The 23,166-nt window shown below is 39.3% G+C and overlaps 1 protein-coding gene across 3 annotated transcripts; it reads left to right on the top strand.

The window, feature by feature from the left end:
* The first annotated feature begins 39 nt into the window (after positions 1-39).
* On the top strand, positions 40-23,166 carry LOC117963669 (centrosomal protein of 104 kDa-like). 3 transcript variants are annotated; one of them, XM_058993117.1, is made up of 23 exons: positions 40-450; positions 1,141-1,267; positions 1,697-1,823; positions 1,986-2,159; positions 2,365-2,503; positions 3,158-3,217; positions 4,594-4,670; positions 4,872-5,040; positions 5,334-5,489; positions 5,800-6,018; positions 6,311-6,514; positions 6,916-7,083; positions 8,528-8,701; positions 12,085-12,261; positions 14,721-14,927; positions 15,292-15,405; positions 15,513-15,549; positions 16,349-16,424; positions 17,021-17,129; positions 17,346-17,484; positions 18,073-18,140; positions 21,225-21,306; positions 22,101-23,166. In XM_058993117.1, the coding sequence occupies exons 3-23, from the start codon at positions 1,711-1,713 to the stop codon at positions 22,226-22,228; spliced, it is 2,790 nt and encodes a 929-aa protein (XP_058849100.1). In that variant the 5' UTR covers positions 40-450; positions 1,141-1,267; positions 1,697-1,710; the 3' UTR covers positions 22,229-23,166. The 3 variants fall into 3 exon arrangements, with proteins under 3 accessions (XP_058849100.1, XP_058849102.1, XP_058849101.1); XM_058993119.1 differs by having other exon boundaries at positions 16,352-16,424; XM_058993118.1 differs by having other exon boundaries at positions 1,141-1,255.

Below are 23,166 nucleotides of genomic sequence, written 5' to 3' on the forward strand. Positions count from 1 at the left end.
ACACGATCATTTTAACGTGTTTAAATGAACTTCAAGGTCAAGTAAGCGGCACCAAAAAATTATTTATGAATTACGAACAACCAACCGCACAAAAAGCGGAAAAACTACATCTCCCAGAGTCCCGTTCGGAAAAAAAACCCACAAATTTGACACGCGCATGCTCAGTTTATGGTTGTTGTCAAGCGGTGGTTATGGAGATGAAGGAAACTAGGTTGCCAAAAGCACGGGATAAAAATAAATTATTCTAAGTGTAATAGTTTTTTATTTCAATGAGTTTATTAATATGATGAGTTCTACAAATTAAACCTATATATCTTTATGTAGATTGTAAACTATTTGAAAGTGAGTTCGCAAACTGTACATTTTAACGCTTCTTTTACCTTATTGATTCGGTGACTTATATTTATATTTTGACAACATTGCATCGCGGGAAAAACAAAACAAAACATGGTAAGTTAGAATACTCTTCAATCATACCACTGTACTACTGCAGCGCTCGATTTATAAATCCGAGATATTGATAATGTAGATTAATTTACCGTGTACAGCGATTTAGGAATGCGAGTGTTGTCTGCCTGTCAGATTTACATTTTAAAAGTAGAACCTCACATTCAGTCTTTACATTTTACAGTGTTTTTTTTCTCTCTTTGCGTTAGTGATAGTTTTCATGGCGTTAAAAATGTAGAGGGATTAAACAAATTATAATGTAGCGCACCGGAGCTTGGTTGTCAGGTGCTTCGGTATTCAAGACGGCATGATACTGGTGTTTTATATAAACATATGGTTGTCCTTACTGGTAAACAGATTTCAATTTATTTGCAAACACCTTGCAGACGCATCACCTTGTATTAACCCAAGTGTCATCGTCCTCATTTGAGGACCGATGTTTTAATTTTCAATTTTGTTATAAGTGACACTCATTTTGTTCCTGTAATGTATCAAATTACACAAATACAGCTGTGATTTATTTTCAAAGACAAAATAATTTGGGGACTTAATGAGGTTAATGCTGCCCACCCTAAAAATTGTTCTGGCAGGTGTTTCTAACCCTAAAATAATGCATATTTTCATGCCATATAGATTTATAGAATTTCAAATTATATTGTATAGAGCAATTTCTGTTTTGTTTTTTTTCCTTAGGAAACGACTCTTATATCCCGGTTTTGAAGGGATGTCTGCCCAGCTGTTGTGAAAGAGAAGAGGAGGTATCTCTTTATACAGCTGCCTGATTTTAATGAGGTTGAAAAGGCAAGAGGTGAGTGAAGAGGTAGGTCATTTATCTTGGTGAAAAAAGTTGTGCTTATGCATGAAACATTTTTGTCAAAATCCAATGCAATCATTGCGTTCTAGCACTAGAACTCAAATTTGCCGTAACACAATGGTAAATGAATTTTGTTCACGTAATATTTCTGCATCCCACTTATTTGTTTGTTTGTTAACACTGTCAATATGTAAAGCTTATTTCAAGGGGGGATTTTGTTGAATTCATTCCAACTCTAAAAATGTCAAACATCTGCTCTATTGTAATTGTGTTATCAAGTGGATGAGCCAGTCAGACAGCCTACATCTTTTCAGCTTTTGACATGCATATCATTTTTATTCTTGTCCCCAAGCAAGGTGTTAAAATTATTAAAATCAATGCAGGTGCAGTTAAACCCTCAGGACAGATCCCCTAACAGCTGTTTATTTTTTTCAGCCAAGCATTGCAGAATGCCTCACAAGATAGGGTTTGCAGTGGTCAGCTCCTCTGGAAATGAGGATGGCTACAGTGCCAATGAGCTGATGGTTCATGCACCTACTGTCAATGGATGGAGATCTACCAGGTAACACATGCAAACCTGATGTAGAGCAAGCTATTTGCAATGATACATTCCGTCAGTGCATGCAATTATGAACTTACTTTTCAATTTCATTAAAAAAAAAAAATGTAATGCAGAAATAATCAGTGAATGGGGGGTATTTATAATATGCCTGACTCTCTGCAGGTCTTGCTTGTATCCCCAAGTAATTATCCTTCAGCTGGTGGAACGTTGCCGCATTCGGAAACTCCAGTTACTGGCTCACCAGTACATGATCTCTGCTAAAATCGAGTTCTACGTCAGTGACAGCTTGCCAGAGTACTTTTCACCCAATCAGTCAGACAGGTTCCAAAGACTTGGGTAAGTGTTGGAAAAATCACATAGGTTTGGTTCGGAGATGCTGTCTTGTCAATAGTCTATAAAACTGACTAATAATCACCATTATTTTGGATGTCGTATCGATTTTGAGATACAGACCGAAGTCTTTCAAGACCACAAATGTCTCTTCAAGTGAGTAGGGGAAACTGAAGGTAACATATATGCTTGTTAAATGATTTTGTTCTAGGTATGTATCATTATCAGACAATGAAAAGACAGGTTTTAAAGCTCGTGAATTGAAGTCTGTCCATGTAGATGCCATGGGACAATACCTGAAACTCATCTTCCATAAAAACCACGTGAACCGCTACAACCTGTACAATCAGGTAGGATGAATGACAATTTACTTCTGAATTTAAAAGTGACTTTAGTCCTGTTTGCTCTGACTGCTTTTAATTATTGTTGCCCCACATACACCAAGAACACACAAATCTGTTACTATGGTTACTGTGTGTGCATCATGGAATTATGTAGTTGTAATAATCGGTTTGAACAGGATTAGAATTATGAAACTGCAAACTGGAGAAGACACCAAAGTAAAATCCTGGAGAAATAAAATATAAATCTGTTTTAGCAGCCAGTGCTAGCAATGTAATGGTTCCAAATGCTTTAAATCTTCTTATTTTGAGTTTTGCTAACCGAAGATACTTAAAACTAAAAGCAATATTTCCATTTGTCATTAAAATATTTGTAAACTTGGGAGTCTTAAGTCAGCTGCTGGTGTGTACAGTGTCTTGTTGCCCTGGGTGTGGTCAACTAAACAATATTTGTTAGGCAGTATAACACAGGTTTGAAAAACTGTAAGTGTAAAGGTAAGCTTGAAGATTTCAAAGTGCAGTGAATTGTTTATGGGACTGCCTCTGAATGGATTCCAAAACAAGGGCTGTTGTTTTTAAGTAAAACATTTTAAGTAAAGGAAATGTAAACTGTAAACCTTAATGATTGTTTACTAAAGTTATTTAGTTGTGATTATTTTCCAGGTTGCTTTGGTTGCAATAAATGTTCTCGGAGATGCTGTGGATGGCGAAATGGCGAGCACTGTAAGTTTAGATCATTTATTTTCTCAAATCAGAACACTTAGGATGTTTAATACTGTGGCCTTTTCTCCAAATTTAAAATATGTGCTGTAAGAAAAGCCGACAGTTAACAAATTGCCTAGAGGGCGCTATCAGCACATAGCAAGAAGCAGAATTCTGTTTTGAGTGCAAGTCAAGAAACCAAAATCCCCACAGTTTTATTCTGTAATGTTATACATTTACAAACCCTTTCACTTAATAAAAAGCACATAGTCCAACATAAAAACAAAAAAAAAATCTAATGTTGTAATTAAATGCAATGTGAGTTTTTGGTATTATTTTTGTGGGGTAAATACAGGTACATATTATTTGTATTTCAGACCTACTTATAAGCTATTTAGTATTTTTTTAATAGTAATTACCCTCTGTGGATAGCACAACAGGCCAGCTATGTGCTGCTTGTCATAGAAACAGTCGTTCCTAAAACGTGTTGAGGTGGTGTTCAGTGTATTAGAAAGCATGTGTTGAATATATCTTGATATAGAAATTGAGATGAGGAATGCAGCGATCTGAAGAAACTGCTGTGTAACTGTGGAGAAGGTTTCCGCAAAAGAAACAAAGTAATGTGATGAAAGTGCCGATGGATATCTGCTGGAAGAAGAGGTCATTCTTTATTGGGAAAGGGATTCCAGTGAACAATGTCGGCATTGTTGCAGTATAATCTATTGGAGCCCCAGTACATTTAAAGGATAATGTTGCTTTATGTGCTCTTGGGAATCCGCTGCAGATTGCTTCTGTGGGTTTTATTTTCCAGATTTAAGAAGTTTACAAAGTCCTTCTATTGACGTGCTTTTCCTTTTACTGTACATATTCCTGGATTACACTACTACACTGTCCTGAGGAAAGATATTTAATATGTGTGGCACCCCATGTGGAGTTTTTTTTTTTTTTTTTCCCCCGTAATGTCAGCGTGTTTTAATCCCCTTCTCTGGATACTCATGTGTATTCCTTTCCATTTTTAGGGCCTTTCCTTGTAGATCGAATACTAACAAATGGTTTCAAATATTTTTTTTACTAGTTGTACTTTTAAGCAGATATTTTAGTCAGTTCTGCAAACATTTCAAATACAACTCTAAAGATATCCTGCTGAATCCAGATACTTTTTGTAGGTCTGATTGTGGACCAGTGGAGTTTGAACTACAACATGTGAAAGGATTAGGTACTAATGTGCAGCAGCCACTTCTCATCTATAGCGCTGTACAAATTGTATACCGGGTGTAAAATCCAATAACCAAAATATGTTCAGCAGAAGGAAACCGGGACCAATGGTATTATTTTGGGGGATCTGTTTCGGTGGCATATTGAAATGTGTTGTTTTTTTTTTTTTTTTTTTCTTGTAGCCCACAAAAGAGCAGCTGATTGAACACTACCTTCACAACACTCACGAGGATTCTGCTCTGGATGGAACCTATCTAGGGTAAGGGGATTATATTGTAAAGGTCATTAGCCAATCAGCAATGAAAGCTAATTTGCAAAGTATTTAATCAGATTACCTTTGGGGAAGGCGCTGGGCCCCCCCCCCGAGAGTCTGTTTAACTTAGATGGAAATGTAGTGCAATCCTGCAACAAAGTTGAACGCATGTTCTAGAGTATAATTCAATTACATTTTTCTTGTCAGTAAACTGGACTCGATATCCCCTCTGGATGACCTGGCGTTTGATATGTATCAGGACCCGGAAGTGGCTCAGATAATCCGCCAGCTGGACGAGAAAAAGCAAGACGCAGTTCGACTGGAGCGCTACGACCTTGCCAAGAAACTCAAACAGGCTATAGCTGACTTACAAAAGGTACTTTGATGCCTGTGCAATGGTGAAACAAGAAAATAAATACATCCACCTGTTTCTTTCTGTTAAGCTCTTTCCTGGCCGTTGTACCACCAGCTACAACCCTTTGATCATAAGAACATAAGAAAGTTTACAAACGAGAGGAGGCCATTCGGCCCATCTTGCTCGTTTGGTTGTTAGTAGTTTATTGTTCCCAGAATCTCATCAAACAGCTTCTTGAAGGATCCCAGGGTGTCAGCTTCAACAACATTACAACGATGACATTGTTTATGAACTCGTTGGCTGCTGCGTTGCAGGTTGGGGAACGCTTGGGTCGGTACGAGGTGGAGAAACGCTGTGCTGTTGAGAAGGAGGACTATGATGTAGCCAAACTGAAGAAACAGCAGATGGACGAGTATCGGCGAAAGGTGTATCTGGAGATTGAGCTACACAACCTGCTTGATATGGGTCTGGTTAGTACTACACAGCTGTTGAGTGCATTAAAATCACAAGGATGCAGAGAGATATACACCAGTTTGTTTCTATGTAAATTGCTTGGTGTTAAAACAGTAGAAGCAGATTACAAACAGCAGCTTGATGAGTAACATTAAGCGAACTGTCCACCAAACCCATGGAGTGTGTTACGTTTTGTTAGTCTAGCTCACATATTATTTATTTATTTTTTTTAAAATAATTCTGTCATCTGCAAAATAATTTTTTTTAACCCGTGCTGGAATAACTAAATTGCTGGGATTTTAAAATAACCCTTTTTTTTCATTTCAGATTCAGAGAACAGAAGAATTCCCCTTGGAGCCACTGGGTTACTCTGGCAGTCCTCGGCAGCCGAAGCCAAAAGAGTCATCAAAGCACAAACAGGGGAAGAGCATTGAAAAAGCTCCCAAATCTGAACCAGAGCGTGTCTCTCCAAACCCTACACCTCCACAGCGCACCCCAACCCCTCCACCCACTCCCCAAGCACAGCCTCTGATACCCAAGATCAATGTGAGTCGCAGCCGAAGAATAACGCATCAGCATCTCTTAGTGACGGGCCCCGTTTCCCTCTGTGCTGTAATAATGCATGACTTATTTCATTTAGTAAGGTCCAAATACGATGTCATAATCACACTTTCTGTAATTACACCTGTTTAATAAGAGGAAGTAGAAAATCCAGACCTCTATTTCTTATACAATAAGAGACAACCCACGCTCTGCCTTTCAATTTGCATAACAGATTGGAATTGCTCCCCAACAATGACAGATGGATGTTGAATTGCTGTATTGCCTTATTGTGCAGATTGATGCCCTTCCGTACGACGAGAGACCCCTACCTGCTCTGCGCAAACAGATGGGAGAGACTCAGAACCAGCTGCCAGAGCCGGAACCCCCAGAGTCTGCCATAACTGCAAGGAGCACGGGCATCACCGGAGAGCCGGAGCCCCTGACGGAGAAGGCTGTGAGGGAGGCCAGCTTCCCCATTGAAGTGTATGGAGAGGGCTTGGTAAGAAAGGGTCACTTGGCATGAGTCTGCTTTCAGACGGGATCTGGGCCACACGCTATCAAAAAGAGTGAAACAGCATACAAAAGACAGTCGACTGCAGTAGCGCTTCAGTGCAGGCTTAATATTATAGCAGGGTTCAGTCTATTCCTTTGTTGCCCATTTTACTGCCTGGTACTCTATTCAACGGCAGTCCGACTCTGCATAGCCCTGCGTTGGTCTAACCAGCATTGTGAGAATTGTAACTTCCATTCCCCAAACTCTCCATCTCCAAGGAAAGTCTCGTCTTGGATATTTCAATTTGTGGTTAAGGTAGGTCAATGTATGTCTTGCTTCTTGGAACCGGGAGCTTCAGTGGCTATATTTTTACTAGAAGCTTGACAGTCCTATCTATAATGTTTCAGGTTGCAGGAGCCTACTCTAAGACCTGGTCTTACCGGGAGGATGCCCTGCTGGCAATCTATAAGAAGCTGATGGAGGTCCCAGCTGGAACTTCGAAAGATGACCTGAAGACCATGATGCGAGCTGCCGTCTTTCTTGTACGGAAAGCCCTAGTGGACAAGGTTGCATCTGTGAGTAACGGGAGTGTTTCTGTTTTGCTTATCCTTTGATGAAGGCCGAAATAACAGGGTCAATTTGATAGGTCAGACAGGCAAGCAGGAATCTCCAGAACAGCAGAATTTCGTTTCAGCACAGGGACGTGATCTTTTCATTGAACATTTACAAATAAGATCAAAATAAACCAGATACAAAACAAAAGTCACCCTTTTTTGCAAGTGTTTTTTAAAAGAAATAAGCGCTTGGCAGCAGCACTACACACAAGCAGCTGTCCGGTCTCCATGGGTTCGATCTCTGAACTAAAATTCAAAGTGCTCTGATGCCACTTTCATATTCTACATCTAAAACATAGACCTCGCTCCTATCTTCAAGGAGGATTTCAAACTCCAAGGAACTCATGACAACTTCCCCACAATATGAGAGACAAACATTTAAACTGTTGGAACTAAGTGTAACAAAAGAGCAAAAAACAAATCCAATTACCACATTAACAAGCCACTGAATCTTGTTATCGAACAATTCTCAATTAGGAAGAAATGTTTTAAGTGGCATAAACAACTCAAAGTGTTGAATTTCAACACTTATCATTGTTTATCCCTTACAAAGATAACCTTAGACTGCATGCAGAGCAATATTATATTGTTCTATGCTGCAAAGACACAAAACATGATCACGCTGTGGCAGCATACCACAGTATTGATTGATTGCAGCAGTAAGTTCTTATGCAGTTTCATTCAAACTAGGCATGACTCTGGTGGTAAAAGCTGGTGGCCAGAGCTTGATTGGAGAAAGTTTCTTCCAATACAGACGTGTGTTATTCATGTCAGTCTTCACTCCTCACAAAGCCAGACCTCATTTCACTGTTATTAATCCTTATACATACGGCCTCAGCTCTCATTTAGAAACAGCCAGCCCCTCAGATAGAGACCATGTTTAGTCCCCTGGCTGAAATGTTTGTTTTATTATTGTACTCCTGTCAGCACTATTGATTAATTAGCTGATGCAGTTGTGGAGAGAATTCCTCAGAAGACCATTGAAACCATGGCTTTGAAATTATGCTGTGAGACTATTTCACAGGCAGTTTGTGCAACAATGCATTCCCAGTGCTAGGGACATTCCCAGGGGGCTTATGAAAATGTTCTGCTGTTTTAAATAAATATATTTTTGTAACAACAGTAATGATGAGGCTTACATCCGACAACAAAAGACACAGTCGAATTCACTATATCTGGTGTCTTATAAAACTGAGGAATGTGATCAGTTTTAATTACAGCTAGCCTTTTAATTTAAAATGCTAGCTACACTCACTGAGTGAAGCTGTCTTTTTGTACAGTTCTGACTGACAGCAACAAACAACCAAATTGCTCTTCGGATAGACTAATTGATGCAGCAGTGGGAAGTTTTAGGAGAAGTTTACATGAGAAGTTTTTTCACCAAAGCACTGTCTTGTCTTCGTAGGTATTCCAAGCCTCCCTGAAGCTTTTGAAGATGATAATTACCCAGTACATTCCTAAACACAAACTGGGTAAAGTGGAGACCAGTCACTGTGTGGAGAGGACCCTACCCAACCTGATTGCCAAGACTGGAGACTCTACCACCCGGCTTCGCATTGTGGCTACAGATTTCATCCAGGTATGGAAGTCTGAACTCTCTTGGTAAAGTAAGGATTCTTAACTAGAGTTAAATCTCATTTGCAGTAGTAGTCTGATGTGCCACCTACCTGTAAGATTAGATGTCAGTAAAGAATAAACGCATGTATGTTTCCAGCTTTTATCTGTGTATTCACCCTTTTTATTAGTCCTAGAGATCCAAATATATATCTTTTTTTTAAATATCTGTGGCTATCGAGGCTGTTGTTATTATTTTTACGTCAAATGTGTCCTTACCTGTTTTACAGTGTACTTGCTTTTGTATTTGTTTGCAAACTTAAATCAGTTAATCCCCCAAACAGACATGTGCCTTAATGTTTCAGTACATCATATATATATATATATATATATATATATATATATATATATATATATATATATATATATATAATATATATATATATATAATATATATTTCCCTGCGTCTTGGAAAGCTTCTGTTAATTGATTGCGCTGCCGCCTCTTTGGAGTTGTCACGTTCAGGAAGGAACAGTACTCCTAGTGGTTAATTTTCATGCACTGCGCCCGAGTGAAGTGAATCCACTGAATCCACTAAACATTATGAGAGACAAACACAGACACGATACTTGTATTTAGGATAACAGTTTCCTTTCGAGAGACTATATTTAATGAAGCACAACAATGGTAATGTTACAACATTTTTAACTTTTCCTAATTAGGAGTATTACTGCCACAATAATACAAGTGTTTCATGACTTAAGTTTCTAACAGTGTTTTATTACGTTTGAAAAATATCATACAAGTATTAAAGAACAATCGAACAAGAAACAATTAAAACCAGTTACTGCTTTCAGTCAGACATACTAATCTAACTAAACCACCTTACATAATGCATGTATTAATTCTACTCATATTTAAGACATCTACAGTTCAGGCAGTGAATACATGCTTACCCCTCCTCTTTTGAGGTGGAATTGATTGAGAGTGGACTGATGATGTCAAAGGTAAAGGCTTTTCAGGCAGTCTCAAATCAGGATTACACTACAGAGGCAGGGTTCAGATTCTCACGAGCTCAGTTGAGGATCGGAGGTCGGAAAAATAACTCTTTGGTATCGTTTGATTCAAGTTTTTATGTGCAGTTTTTCAGTTGCTTACCCACCTTTCATGATGTCACCACAACCCCCCTACTCATGCAGTATGTGGTTACAATGTGTCTGCTAGCTATGAAGCTGACCTTAATGTTTAGAAGCATACTACAAAATATTTAGCACATTCAAGCAAAAATGCATATACTACTCTAAGTAAATATAATTATAATGCATTAGTTTAAGTAAATATAAATCATAAGCTTATCACATTTAATTAATAAGTTGACTTAACACCTTCGATAGACTTCAGCCTACTTCCTTGAAAACCCACCTCTAGCGAGTGATACTGCAAGACCAAACCAAAAATACACTGTCTAGATGGCTGATACTTTGTATAAGTAGTCAGTAAAAGCCCCTAGCTCTGGCCTCGTTTATAAATACTTGAGGTGTTGCTGCTTTGCTGAAAAGCTGTTAAAAGAAAAGACAACTATAATTCATCTTTTAGAGAAAACTGGTGCTAGTGACCAGAAAGCATAGGTTTATTTTTTAATTATAGAAAATGCAGTATCCAACTGTACTTTATGATAAAAAAAACTATTTAGCAGCAAGCAAGCAAGTTCTTCTCTTCAGGTCTAGAGGGACCCCACCAAGGCTGGTCCCAGGCATCCAGTATCTTGCATCACAGGTATGGTGATCTCTCTCTGGTTGGCACCTGTAATGTACTGCACCTCCCTCAGTCAGCTCCCTACACTGCAGACATACCATGCTTCCCATGGCTCCCCAGTCTACTGGCTGTTTACACTTAAGGCAGATTGCTCTTATTGTTTCCTTTCCTTTGAAATTAACCACTGGCTCTCCTGAGCTAACCTCAGTATAAACACAACAGCTTCCAGGGGAGCACACTGTACAAACTCTCTTTTTAAATGGGCCCTGTCTTAGCTGGCACTTTCACAACAACAATCTGGGTGTCTTGGAGAAGCTCGTTTTATTCTTGGAGTTTATCGCTCTCAAACCAAATCTTGTGGAGTCCCCTGCAGGACAGTTATGGAAAGTCCCGTACTTATCCATCTCAGTCTGCTCACATAAATTCACTAATCTGGCCGCACCATGGGCCATTTTAATGTCTCTCATATAATATGGACTTCCATATCTGCCACTTTCCACTCCTCTGTGCTGTAGTCACAGTCAGTGGGTATTTGCAACAACAGATTAGACAAGGAGCCTACCTGAACACCAGTATTTATGTATTTATTTACCAGTATTTATTTTACACCGTGCCAGGCTCAAGGGTTTTGATTAATTCTGTGACAGTCTTGGAGCTCCTTGGGTGTTTTCTGCTAACGCAGATATGCCTGCCATTTGCTTCCAATACCAGTGCTGTAGTGTGCTGGCAGCAGGCGGGTCTAGCTAACCACTGCAGCTGTTCAGTGCTGCCTCAGTGTTTTCCATCACAGAACAATCTTGCAGTGTGTGTGAGTGCATTACAGCGTCCTCTGGGAGTCCCTCCCTACACAGACAGGATACCAGTTAACCTCATTACTGATGAAAATGAGGGTCTGTCTTCCATGACTGGCCTTGGCTAAGATATCCTACTTCTTAAATGCAAATCCGCTTTATTATGCAATAATTAGTTTGGCTTCAGAACTGAAGCTGTCTGAAACAAAGAATTTGTAATAGGAGTTGAATATTTCTAGATATTAACCATAAGAAAAAACTTGCCTTTACACTTGCTTCAAAATAGGCCATGTGTCAGATACAACACTACAATTCAGTGGATTTATTCCAGCATAATTGCCAGTGTTTAAACAGTTACATTCATTTCCAATTAACACCACTAACAGCAGTCTAGAATGAACAAATATTTCTTGTTATAAAAATTAAGCTGTCATTTTTCCAAATGTATGAAGTCGGTTAAGAAAGCTGCCTGGAATCATGCAGTGCTGTTCTCAGTTTCCCCCCACAGTAGGTAAGGTATTACCTCATTAAAGTTTATAAGCAAATAAACTTTATGCAACTGAGTCATTATTTGGCAATCCAGGTTTTTTTTTTTTTTTAAAAACTTGTGTAACGTCTTCTCCAAGGTTAAGGAGAGTGGAGTCGAGAGGCAAGAAGCTAAACAAAACAAAAAGGAAAAACTAGTTTAATAAATGTCCTCATTTCTTTCCACAAAGGTTGCCAGCATTATATATTCTTACCACAGTTTGCCACTTTTCCAAATGTTACGTTCAGGGACTTGGTTACAACAGGATCCTGAACTGGAGTAGAAGAGGACTTTAGTACCAGAGATTACATGCATGAACTTTCCATTCTTCTCCAGGAGATGGCGCTGTTTAAAGAGGTCAGGCCGCTACAGGCCATCCCTGCTGAGCTGGTAAAGCCTCTGAAGCCCAATACCCCGACTCGGCTAGCCCTGAGCCAGCTGGAGCTGCTGGAACGCCTACTGAAAGACCTGGGCAATGACAACTCCGGCTTCACCGCGGACAACGTAATGCAGGTAAGGACATGGGGTAGGCATTCCATACAGTGTTGCGTCTCTCCCCAGACAGCAGACGTGTGTACTTTGTCTTCTAAGGTTGAATGTGTATGACCCTTTTGTCATGGTTACACTACATGGTTTAGGCAAAACCCACAACCTGTATGCCATGCTGGTGGTGAGAATTAGCACGAGTAACCCAACCAACATGTTAATTCAAGTCTATAAACCAGACGGTTTGTGACAATCCCAGTCTGGGCCGTGGACCACTGAGAGCAGCTGTGTAGCAGCACTTTCACTGTTTAAATATATGACCCCTCCCTCTTCTTCAAACAGGGAGACCTTTGTGCTTTTGATTAGGTGCATGCTAACTGTTACCAGTGATTTGAACTAGGATTTAATGTTGATGGGAGCTTGGTAGAGTAACCTTTCATTACAGGTATTGGCACAGGAAGCTGTATAATGAAGGCTGAATGTATTTGCCAAAGCTGCTCAACTTCCCAATTACAGTACATTTGACAGGAATGTTTAACAAAGTCGGTTTTGTCTTTTTAAATTGCAGACATCTAAATTGTAAGAAGGTTGCGTTCCTTCTCAGTAGCTTTCTCATTCCAAATGCAACTCGTTATTTTGCGATTGTCTGAAGCATTGGTTTGCAGAAGGTTATTTCATATCCCTAAACTCTGTTGTAATGATCTGCCCTATTTTATATGTTTTCTTCTTTTGTATGTTTGTTTTCTCAACTTCTGACTGCCTTGTTTTGATTGATCTAAAAAAATGTATACAGCTTCACGACGGCGGGGAAAATGAAACGCACAGAAAATAAAGCCTGCACAACGTATTCACTTATTGTAAGTCACAAAAAACGAGGATCATACTTTTACTTTCAAATTGGTCTGTAGTGCTCTTTGCACAGCATGGCAGGATGCGCACAGGATGCACACAGGATTTTCTCTTCATTTTCAGTTCCTCCTTATTTGCAGTTTAGTACTTGGATCATTAGCCAAGCAGATTGATTAAACTATTTAATGTCATTTGTTATGATGTGCTGTTCTACACGCTATGGATATGGTTGGTCATTGTTGTGAACTATTTTTTCATGATACTGTTACTAAGGAGTTTGTATGTTATTGACATGACTTGTTACATCAGCGTTCTATATATATGAGGGAGACCCAACGTATAGAATAAACACTGTGCATAATTAAGTGAACCGTATGGTAGCTGAAATTGTAAAAAACAAACCTACTTTACTCATACTTAATTAAGTATGACCGTGTTTGAGTCAGGATTTTAAATACCCCAGTGATCTCACTGGGATTATGTGTGACTGGCTCGTACAGCATGCTGGCTTCTGAGTAGCTCACTGGCACTCAGTTAACACTGTGCAGACAAAGCTTTGCCTATCTCCACGCATGATCTTATAACTGTGTGCAAACTTTCCAGCTGTTGACACTGTGTTCTTGGAGATTAGCTGTCACTTTAAATTTATAATGCCTTCCGTACAAGTCTGTTTTCTTTGGATAGCACATCAGTTGATTTTTTTTTTGTTTTATAGTGTAGTAAATTGTGATTTACTTCTTAAGTTTGAGAGAGTTTTGGAAGTATAAGGAATATTCATTTTGCTCTTAATTTTGTTTAGAAAAAAAAAATGCAGTAAATGATGCACCTGTTTAATCACATAGTAATAGTTTATATCCTCTTTAATACTTTCTAAATTAGATCTCTTCTGCAGACAGAACTTAACTGTCAGAATTGATCATCTTTCTGGAACTGAAATCTTGTCTCAGCCTCATACTGTATCATGTTCTAATGCTGTACAACACAACTGGACTTCGCTATTAAAAGTTGTAGAAATGTCTTCTTAACCTTAACATGTGTAGGGGGAGAGCAGATACGCGTTTTTCATTTTCAAGTCAAGGAACGGGTTTACACTGCTTTCGTCTGCCAGATAGTTCCCATTTCCCTCTGGTTACCTGGGAAATGTGTTCAGAGTCCAGCCGGAGCAGTGATTTGAGTTTCCTGCAATCACAGTCAAGAATGAAGAGAGTTGCTGGAATAATCGAAGCTGTGTCTGTCAAAATGAAGGGGAAAATATATCCAGTGCTTAACATTGCATTTATTTTCCCTTATAAATTATTTTATTTTTTAATTTTTTTTAGATTTAGATTACAGTTATATAAAAGCTAGTTGAAGATTATCAGATTTTGATCACATTAGTTCAGCAGAGAAGTAAGCATTGAGGTTCATGTTCTGAGGTTAAGAAAAATCTTATAAACCACTTATTAACGTTAACTGTTTACAGATGCTGTTGCATAATGGTTAAAGTATAATAAAAGCAGAGTGAAGCACTGGTAAGCATAGTTACCTTGCACAGTTATCCTAGTAAAGAGAACAGGTCAAGGGTCAAAGACATCCTGGTACCTCCTCATGGCTCGAGCATGGTATTAATCTAGAATTTCTTGTCGATATTGTTCTAGTTTGCGATGGGGGCTCTAGAGCACAGTGCGTCAGAAGTGCGCGACACAGCGGTGAGAATAATCCAGATCATGTACCGGAAAAACAAGAGCACTGTCCTGGAATACCTCCCTCCAGACGACGCCAACACCCGCAGAAACATCCTCTACAAAAACATGTTCGATGGGTTTGCAAAGATAGACGGTCGACCGACTGAGACGCAGGTGAAAGTGAGTAATCAGGAGGAACAAGATAAAACAGTTGGCTTGCCGAGATGTAGAAATGCCTTTATTAACTCCCTGTGCTTAACCAATATTTATTTAAAAGCTGTCATAAAAACATTTTTCAATGTCTCGCACCGTTCTAAATCCATGGATGCAGTTGTACCAGACACTGATGTCACTGCACCACGCTTATGTAAGTGCAATGAAAAGACATCCTCTCATTGCAGTGACGTTATGCTACAGTAGTTTTAATGTGCTGACACCCGTGATGTGTTGTCTTTATTGTCTTTAGGTTTAATGTTGTTTTCATGGGATTCCCAGGGCTTACACACTGTGAACATGCTTCATGTGCTCCCTCTGTCTCCATTAGACGCAGAAGAAGGCTGCCACACAGGAGGCAGAGAAACAGAAGAAGGAAGAGATTCGAGCCCTTCAGGAACAGCTGGCTGCCCTGCAGGAGATCCAGGCAGAGCAAGTGAGCAAGGTGTGCATAATGAGAAATCTATTGTGGCTAGAGACGTATTCAGAGTATAGCCTGGGGTGGGTGCTGTGCTGAGATTCATATTTGTCTTCCTTTCTCTTTACTTTCAGGGGAAGGAGCGGGACACCCACAAGCCCAGTAAAGCAGGTGAGTCTACAAGACCCTGGTGATGAATTACAGCTGGGCTATTTTACATAGACACCAAGCCAAACTCCTTTTGTAGACTCCGCAGATCTGTAACGGTTGAAAATCAGACCTGGGAAATGTGTACATATTGCACTAGGCTACTGTCACAACGTATTCACTTATTGTAAGTCACAAAAACGAGGATCATACTTTTACTTTCAAATTGGGCTGTAGTGCTCTTTGCACAGCGTGGCAGGATGCACACAGGATTTTCGCTTCATTTTCAGTTCCTCCTTATCTGCAGTTTAGTACTTGGGTCATTAGCCAAGCAGATTGATTAAACTATTTAATGTCATTTGTTATGATGTACTGTTCTACACGCTATGGATATGGTGGGTTATTGTTGTGAGCTATTTTTTCATGATACTGTTACTAAGGAGTTTCAGTAACACTTTTTTAGGGATCCGTTATAAACAATAGCAAAAACAAAACCATGGCATAAGTGTATAATAACTGTATTGCAAAAACAAAGCAGCCCCATACAATTGGTGGGACAAACATATAAAGACAGACAGACACACAGGCATAGAAAGACAAACAGATCTGTAAAGACAACTATATTCGTTATAAGCGATTATAAGCAATAGCGCAAAAAACAATGACAAAAGTGTGTAATAATACTCTTATTATTTCTATTCATATTCAGTAATTGTTAATAGCTTCATCAACATGTTTATAGATTGTTTATAATCACATATATCAGATTCCTAAACAAAAGTGTTATTGGAGTTTATATGTTATTCTGGTGTTTGTTCTCCAGCAGGGAAGAAGGCTCCTCTTGTCCCACCCCCTGACATTGGGGATGACCAGTCTTCCGTTGCAAATTATTTAGATAAGTAAGTACATCTTTCTCCAAGTGTTTAAAATATCTGAGACTAAATGAGATGAGATGGAGCTAATGAGGGACAAAAGTGGAAAATGAGCCATGGGATACTTAGCAGGCATTAGTCAGTGAGCGGTTACAGTGCCCTTTAATGGAAAAAGTTAATTAAGATGTCCAAAATAGCAGTTTTGAGAAATTAGTAATGCTAACTCTCAATCGCTGTATAACATGTGGAGAGCTGTCTGTATCCGCTCTGGTTGGGTGGTTTTACTCAGAAAAAGTGTACTAGCCTTAGTACTATAGTACTGTTTTATTCTGTCCCCATTCCTTCCTAAAGCAGTAACATAGTTTTAACTAGCAAGAGAACGACTCAAGCCAATATTTTAACTGCTCCTACCAGCAACTGAGTTTGTTTTTCCTTCGCTGCTAGTTATGTAACATTAAATCAGTTTTAAGGTTTCAGAAAAACGAGTGTAAAATGAGTGTAAAGTCATGGATGACGACTGTACACTCATTTTAAAGTCAAGCCCTTCAAGTTGAACACATCATGCTAGTTTCTGGCAAGTTTTGTGTTGCACAGAAATCACAAAGACTGTCTCTTGATTTCAGCCTCTGTATATTTTGTGGAGAGAAAGACGACTCGTTTAATGAGGAAGGTCTGGATCTTCATTACTGGAAGAACTGTCCCATGCTGAGGCGCTGTGAACACTGCAGACAGGTACAAGTATCCACACCACAGATGTGCATTTCATTCCATGGCTTTTGCTTGTCTGTTCTTTTCTAAGTAACCTAAGGATTGCATTGGTTTTTGTATCACAAGTTATTACTAATGGTTACTGATACTACTGTATACGTACAGACTGTATCTGGCTGATTTTAAAGAACACTGATGTGATTGCAGAATCTGCACATTTAATCTTGGGATTCGTTTCAGGTAGTGGAGATAGCCAGCCTGATGGATCACTTACTGACAGAGTGTGATAAGAAGGACAGCTTTGGGAAGTGTCCACGCTGCACTGAAGCCATTCCCAAAGAACAGCTGACTGAACACGTCAGAGCTAAAGCATGCACCCGTAAGTATTGACTGAAGCCAGCATGTTCGCTATTTAGAACAGGAAGTTAGCTGAGGGTGTGGTTTGCAGCACTGCAATGCACATTAGAGGAATACAGAATGAATATGTTTTTCTTTTTTATATTAAAGTGTGTCGTTCTTGTTCTTTCAATGTTACCTTTCTAGAAACGTGTAGTGTTTGTTGGGTGTTGATCAGAGCACATTTGTAAAGCATGCAGACATCCTTTCTCCGTGCTATACGTCAACCCATTGGCCAGCCAGAGAATAAATTAACCCAGCGTTTACTGAATCTGTGAACCAGGGAGATGGATACCAGTCATGTGGTGTAACCTTTCTCTGGAGACGGCATTGTTCAGTCTGTTTAAATAATTGATGGCTATATTATCTTCTGAAAGGACTGTGACTGCAGGGCTATTCTGAAGTAACCATGACACTATCAGGGTGGTCCGGTTCCCAGTATGGGGACTTATTAAGTTTCCTTTGCTGCACATTGTCATGCTGTTTCCTCTGTTTTGATTACCTGATCCAGGGATCATGACATTTGCTTTTTCTTCCCTTCTTTACGTAACACTTTCCGCTTTATTTGTAGCTGCAAAATCGGATAAAGTAGCCAACCACTGTCCGCTGTGCCACGAGAACTTCGCACCAGGAGAAGAGGTGAGAGGAGTTTTTGCAGCTCCATAGTCTGTCATTCTGCATTTTTTTCTTTTTTTTTGAGTCATTTATCTTTAAAACGGTAGCACGGGGTGCACACTTCTCTCCTTATATGGCCATTTGCTTGCTGTGTGTGCAGGCTGTTTTGTTTGAGGTTCCCTGGTAACAAGTTAGGGTTTTCCCCGAAGTGGGTGTTTAACTGATGCCAGTGCTCACCATGCAGCAGATCTCACCATTACAGGGAAGAACACAAATCTCTGCACACTGTGCCGTGACGTGGTTTACTGTTCTGAAGTGTAACCTGTCCTGTGAACCCAGCGACATGCTGCACTGAGTCTACATACAGAGCGTCTTGTGCTTGTAACTGCCCTACAAGAGACTGAATGCTGTCTCAGCTCCAGCATTTCTATTGCCCCTTTCCTTTCCACCCCGCCGTTCAGAACAGTCACCAGATATTTACAGTGCTTGTCTGCCATAAACGTTCATCAGCTCCACTTTGTTTCTGGCAGTGCTTTTATGTGAAGTTAGTCAGACAAATGTCTCAGCCCACAGTCCCAGAATAGATCATTGTTTTACTGTCAGACCGAAGGGAAATCCAGAAACCCAAGTTCAAGTTTTCTTATTTTTTGGAAGATGTTTTCTAACGTATCTTGCTGGGGTTTCACTGGTGCCAATCATGCCAGTCTTTATCCTGTTGCCGGGTTACTAATCCGATACATTATCTCCTTCGATGCCAGACTTCCTCCATACGAGATCATCAGTGTTCAGTTATCTTAGTGCTGGTGGGTTTAGTGCAACGGACTCATAACATTTTTAGAAACAAATACAGGTTAATACATGGCAAAGATCAGCAGATTAAATATCACTGTTTAACCCTATTACTGTCACATGTAATCTTTGTAAATGGCAAGTCATTTTACCTGTTGCTAGGATAGGAACATTTCAATAAATAACGAAGTACTACATGAAAACAATATATTCGTTTTATATGCTTTTTGTTAGTTCTCAAAAATACAGTTAGATAAATTATAGGATTCTTTATTTTTATATGTGAAAATAACAACTTGCTACAAAGTTGTGACAGCAGTTTACGTAAATTAACAGGGCTGTACTGTAAATCAGTATTAAAGTGCAGTTTTTTTTAATGTAATTCTGAAAGTATTTACAGCAACAACAAAAAAATAAAAAACGGAATTGCAGCTAAGGGCCTGGGAAAAGTGTAACAGGAAAATGAGGCATATTGTGTGCTGCTAGACAAAAGGCCCCCTGCTGTGCTTTTACGCCAGCTGAATGCTGAAATGCAATAGCATGATGCATAATACATACCTGCAGGTTCTGTGCTGAAGAGCCTTTTCAGGTCTGTTCTGTTCAGAGGAATCGGAAGGGAAGTTACACTTCTGTTGCCTCAGTGCACTTTTTATTAATTCATCCCTGGATAAAATGCTGCTACAAGGAGTCAAGCCTTTCATAAAAGCATGAAGGCGTATCTGCTCTGCTGTATAGCAGGGTTTGAAGTTTCAGTGAAGGCTGGCGCTTCCAATGCAGGGCTCAGCTTTTAGCCTGTTGGCTGCAGACTGCAAATTTCTGTTTCTTAAAATGGCACCAGGAGCTCATATAAAAAGAACAGCCCTAACAACTATGCTTTACGTCTTTGTTCTAACAATGTGTTCCTTTTTGTATTTTATTACATGCTATGGGGCCATACACACAAAGTGTTAACCCCAGAGTTTCCTTTTTTGTGGAATTTGTGCATCTACTGTACAATGTGGTCCTTGTCAATTGCTTCCCAAAGACACATGTTGTCTGGCTATGCTGGATCTGCATTAGGATCAGTGACTTTAAACTGGTTTTATGTTTTACACTTCATTTCTAAAGAACAGTAAATTAAAATAAATAAATAGTGTTTCTTTGCATATGATTTTCAAATGCATCGGAGCACACACCTGGCCCTGTGTGTAACTGTGTAGTTCACAGAGCTCTCTTTATACAGTCCTTCAGACGCTGGGCTATTCCAAGTCCTTAAACATTGTAGCATTAACAGAGATTTAATTTAGTGAAATCACTGAGGCGGACACTGTGTGTGTGTGTGTGTGTGTGTGTGTGTGTGTAAGGAATTGGGGTAAGCAAGATCTTCAGTATATTTTAAATTATAGTTTTGGGTACAGTATCAAAAACCATTACTCAGCTAGAGTTAACAGTATTTTCTTTATTCCTGATGTTTTATTAATAAAGCACTTTCACAAAGAAAGATAATTGTACTTAATCACAGTGTATTTTCGCTGCTTTTGTTCAGAAATAATGGAATAGGTATTCCTTGAATGTCCAGAGAGATCATTCAACAAAGCCACACAGTGTATACCAGAACCTTTCTTCTTCAATTTTGTTTCATCTGCTTGTTGTCTTCTTGTCTTTAATCCGACAATGCAAGTGAAGGAAGTAATACCCATGTGACAAAAAGCCTACCATAAAGGAATCGAAGTTGTATTATGTACGAATATGGATATCTCTTACTTTAAGGTGGCTTTTTTTTTTCAAATGGGATTGTGCTATTGACTTTATCTTAAAACAATTTAGATTGCATAGATTCTCCTAAACTGTAGTGGATTTAAAAATGTCTTTATGCAATAAACCCCTGTGCTGACTTAGAAATGCCATTGGGGGTTTCTTAAAATTCCTATTCAAAGGGCTAGCTTGGATCTAAAGAGCACCCTTTTGCTTGTATGTGTGCTAGAGTGTGAGCAGAAACAGGACACCCACAGCAAACCTGGTTTCTATCTTATCTATTGATACAATCTAAAATACCATTAACCCACACACTGTGACCAGTATAGTTCTGGCTAGATCGCATTTATATCCAGTTAGTAAGTGGCTTGTGTGTGTGTGTGTGTGTGTGTGTGTGTGTGTGTGTATTGCAGTACAAAGTAGAAGAAATGAAATGCAAGAAGTTTGGCTCTAGCTTGTAAACTTGCATGTGGGTTTCTGAAATGTGGTCATTGGAGTTCTCTGCGTGGAGGAAGCTGGTATGGGTGTGCAGCTGGAGTGAGGGATTATACCGGAACAGTAATCTGCCTTGTTCTTTATCTGCAGTCTTGGAAATCTCACCTGATGGGGAAGGAAAGCTGTAAAATGAACCAGCGCAGGATGCAGAGAACACAGCAGATGCAGCAAGGTAATGTAGTCATCGCGGGGGGGCACCGAACAGATCTAACGTAGAAAAGGACCAGAGTAAACAGGCAGGCGTGTTGACCATGGAACTGAACTTGTTCCCAGATCACTGGCTTTGTAAGCTTATTAACTTTATTTGTTTATGTGTCCCCACCCAAGATCAACTCCACAAACCCCATTATGATTAAACATTTTGTGTACAAGGAGGTCCTGGGAAACGAATTATGAACAATGCTAGCACGGTGACAAAGGTGGAAAGCCAAAAATAGACCTTTTAAAATGTACCAGTATATTTTGTTTTATTTATCCTCCAGGTTTCGGTGAAACTTCCTTGAACACAGTTTGTGTGAGTGAGGGTGTGCCATTAATTCAAGCAGGTTTTTATTTTTGTCTGCAAGAACTTAAACTGAGCCTATTCTCATTTTGCAGTGAAAAGGCAGCCTGATTAACATACCAACAAGGAACGTTAAAAAAAAAAAAAAAAAAAAAAAAAAAGCTAGATTCAGCAGCCAGTTTTTTAATCCTCAAGTTCTTAACATAATGGTGAGATTAAGCTCAGCGATCAAGTGGGGGGGTGGGGGTTGGCTGTCCTTACCATGAATTGGGTTACAAAGCCCTTCCGAAGGGGAGGAAATAATAGCCAGTGTGATTTGTCAGGGAGTGTTTGAAGCTACTTCAGTCCTAGCCTCTCAGCAAGTGCACTCAGAGTAGTGCATGCAGTGCCTGCTAAGGAGGTCTGCAGAGACTGAGAAACACACACAAAGAAATTGTGTTTTTTTTTTTTTTTTTCTTTACCAGGAAAGACGGGAGGTCTGTCTGTGACAAAACCAGGGGTGAAGGGTCGATCCCCATCTATTGTGACCAAGATCCCAGCCCCTAAAACCGGACTCAACAAAACAAGCAGCAGGATCCCGGCCAAGCGATGACCCCGTGCTGCTAACACCCTCGCCACACAGTGCAGACAATGTGTATTTACTTCTTCCTAGGATGACGTCAGAAACATAGTATGTGTCAGGACCTCGTTTGATACAGTTTTCCCTATACAATATATTGATTCATAAGAACCCATTTGTACGGCATTGTGTCTGTAGATTCTGTTTATAGGAGTGCTTCGCAGTTTCTTATAATTAGTGTCTTTTGTGATCCCTGCAAGAAAGAATAAGCTGTTTGGCATAGACTTCTTGCTTCTTTTCTGACGTTCGTCTGTATTCTACTGCTGTAGATGCTGTGGTATTTTCTTATTACAAATAGATATTATATTTTTATATATATATATATATATATATTTTAGATAGATAAGTACAGACACTACAGTATGTACGGTGCACAAAACATTTAAAATATTGACAAAATGGATAGTCAATTTTAGACTATGTAAGAAGCAATACTGTAGATATAAAAGACATAATAACAGGATGTATTAGGCAGCCTTCAATTCTTATGCACACTATAGTTGAAAAGACAAGTACATAAATGTTCAGTTTTAAAATCACTGTATCATCTTTACAATGTGCCTATTGATGTAAGTTTTAAACTGCTTCATTGAAACACTGGGCTTTTGCCAAACTTGTTTGCCTTATATTGTAAAAAAATAATGGCATCTTAGCTGTGTGTTGTGTGTGTTTTATTTTTTTTTAATCTAATTTAAAAAAGACTAAAAATGAACTGTTACGAACAAGTAAAACGTGACCCAATGAAATCTAAAATGAGGTTTTAATAAATGTTTTACTCAGCAAGGGTTAGCGTTCAAGAGCAGATAGTATACTGGTGTATAGTTGCATCCGTTACATAATACAGTGTGGCTGTGTAAAGGGAAGTCTTGATGTGCTCAAACCTCAGGAAGCATGCTATACATTTTAATCAT

This window comes from Acipenser ruthenus, chromosome 20, assembly GCF_902713425.1.
Source record: "Acipenser ruthenus chromosome 20, fAciRut3.2 maternal haplotype, whole genome shotgun sequence".
Classification (NCBI taxonomy): Eukaryota; Metazoa; Chordata; class Actinopteri; order Acipenseriformes; family Acipenseridae; genus Acipenser; species Acipenser ruthenus.

Excerpts from the sequence above, each read along its gene's own strand:
- LOC117963669 (XM_058993117.1), top strand. The coding sequence starts at position 1,711 with ATGCCTCACAAGATAGGGTTTGCAGTGGTCAGCTCCTCTGGAAATGAG. Across the intron at positions 6,019-6,310 it reads CTCTGATACCCAAGATCAAT|ATTGATGCCCTTCCGTACGA; the intron begins GTGAGTCGCAGC and ends CTTATTGTGCAG. Across the intron at positions 14,928-15,291 it reads CGACTGAGACGCAGGTGAAA|ACGCAGAAGAAGGCTGCCAC; the intron begins GTGAGTAATCAG and ends TGTCTCCATTAG.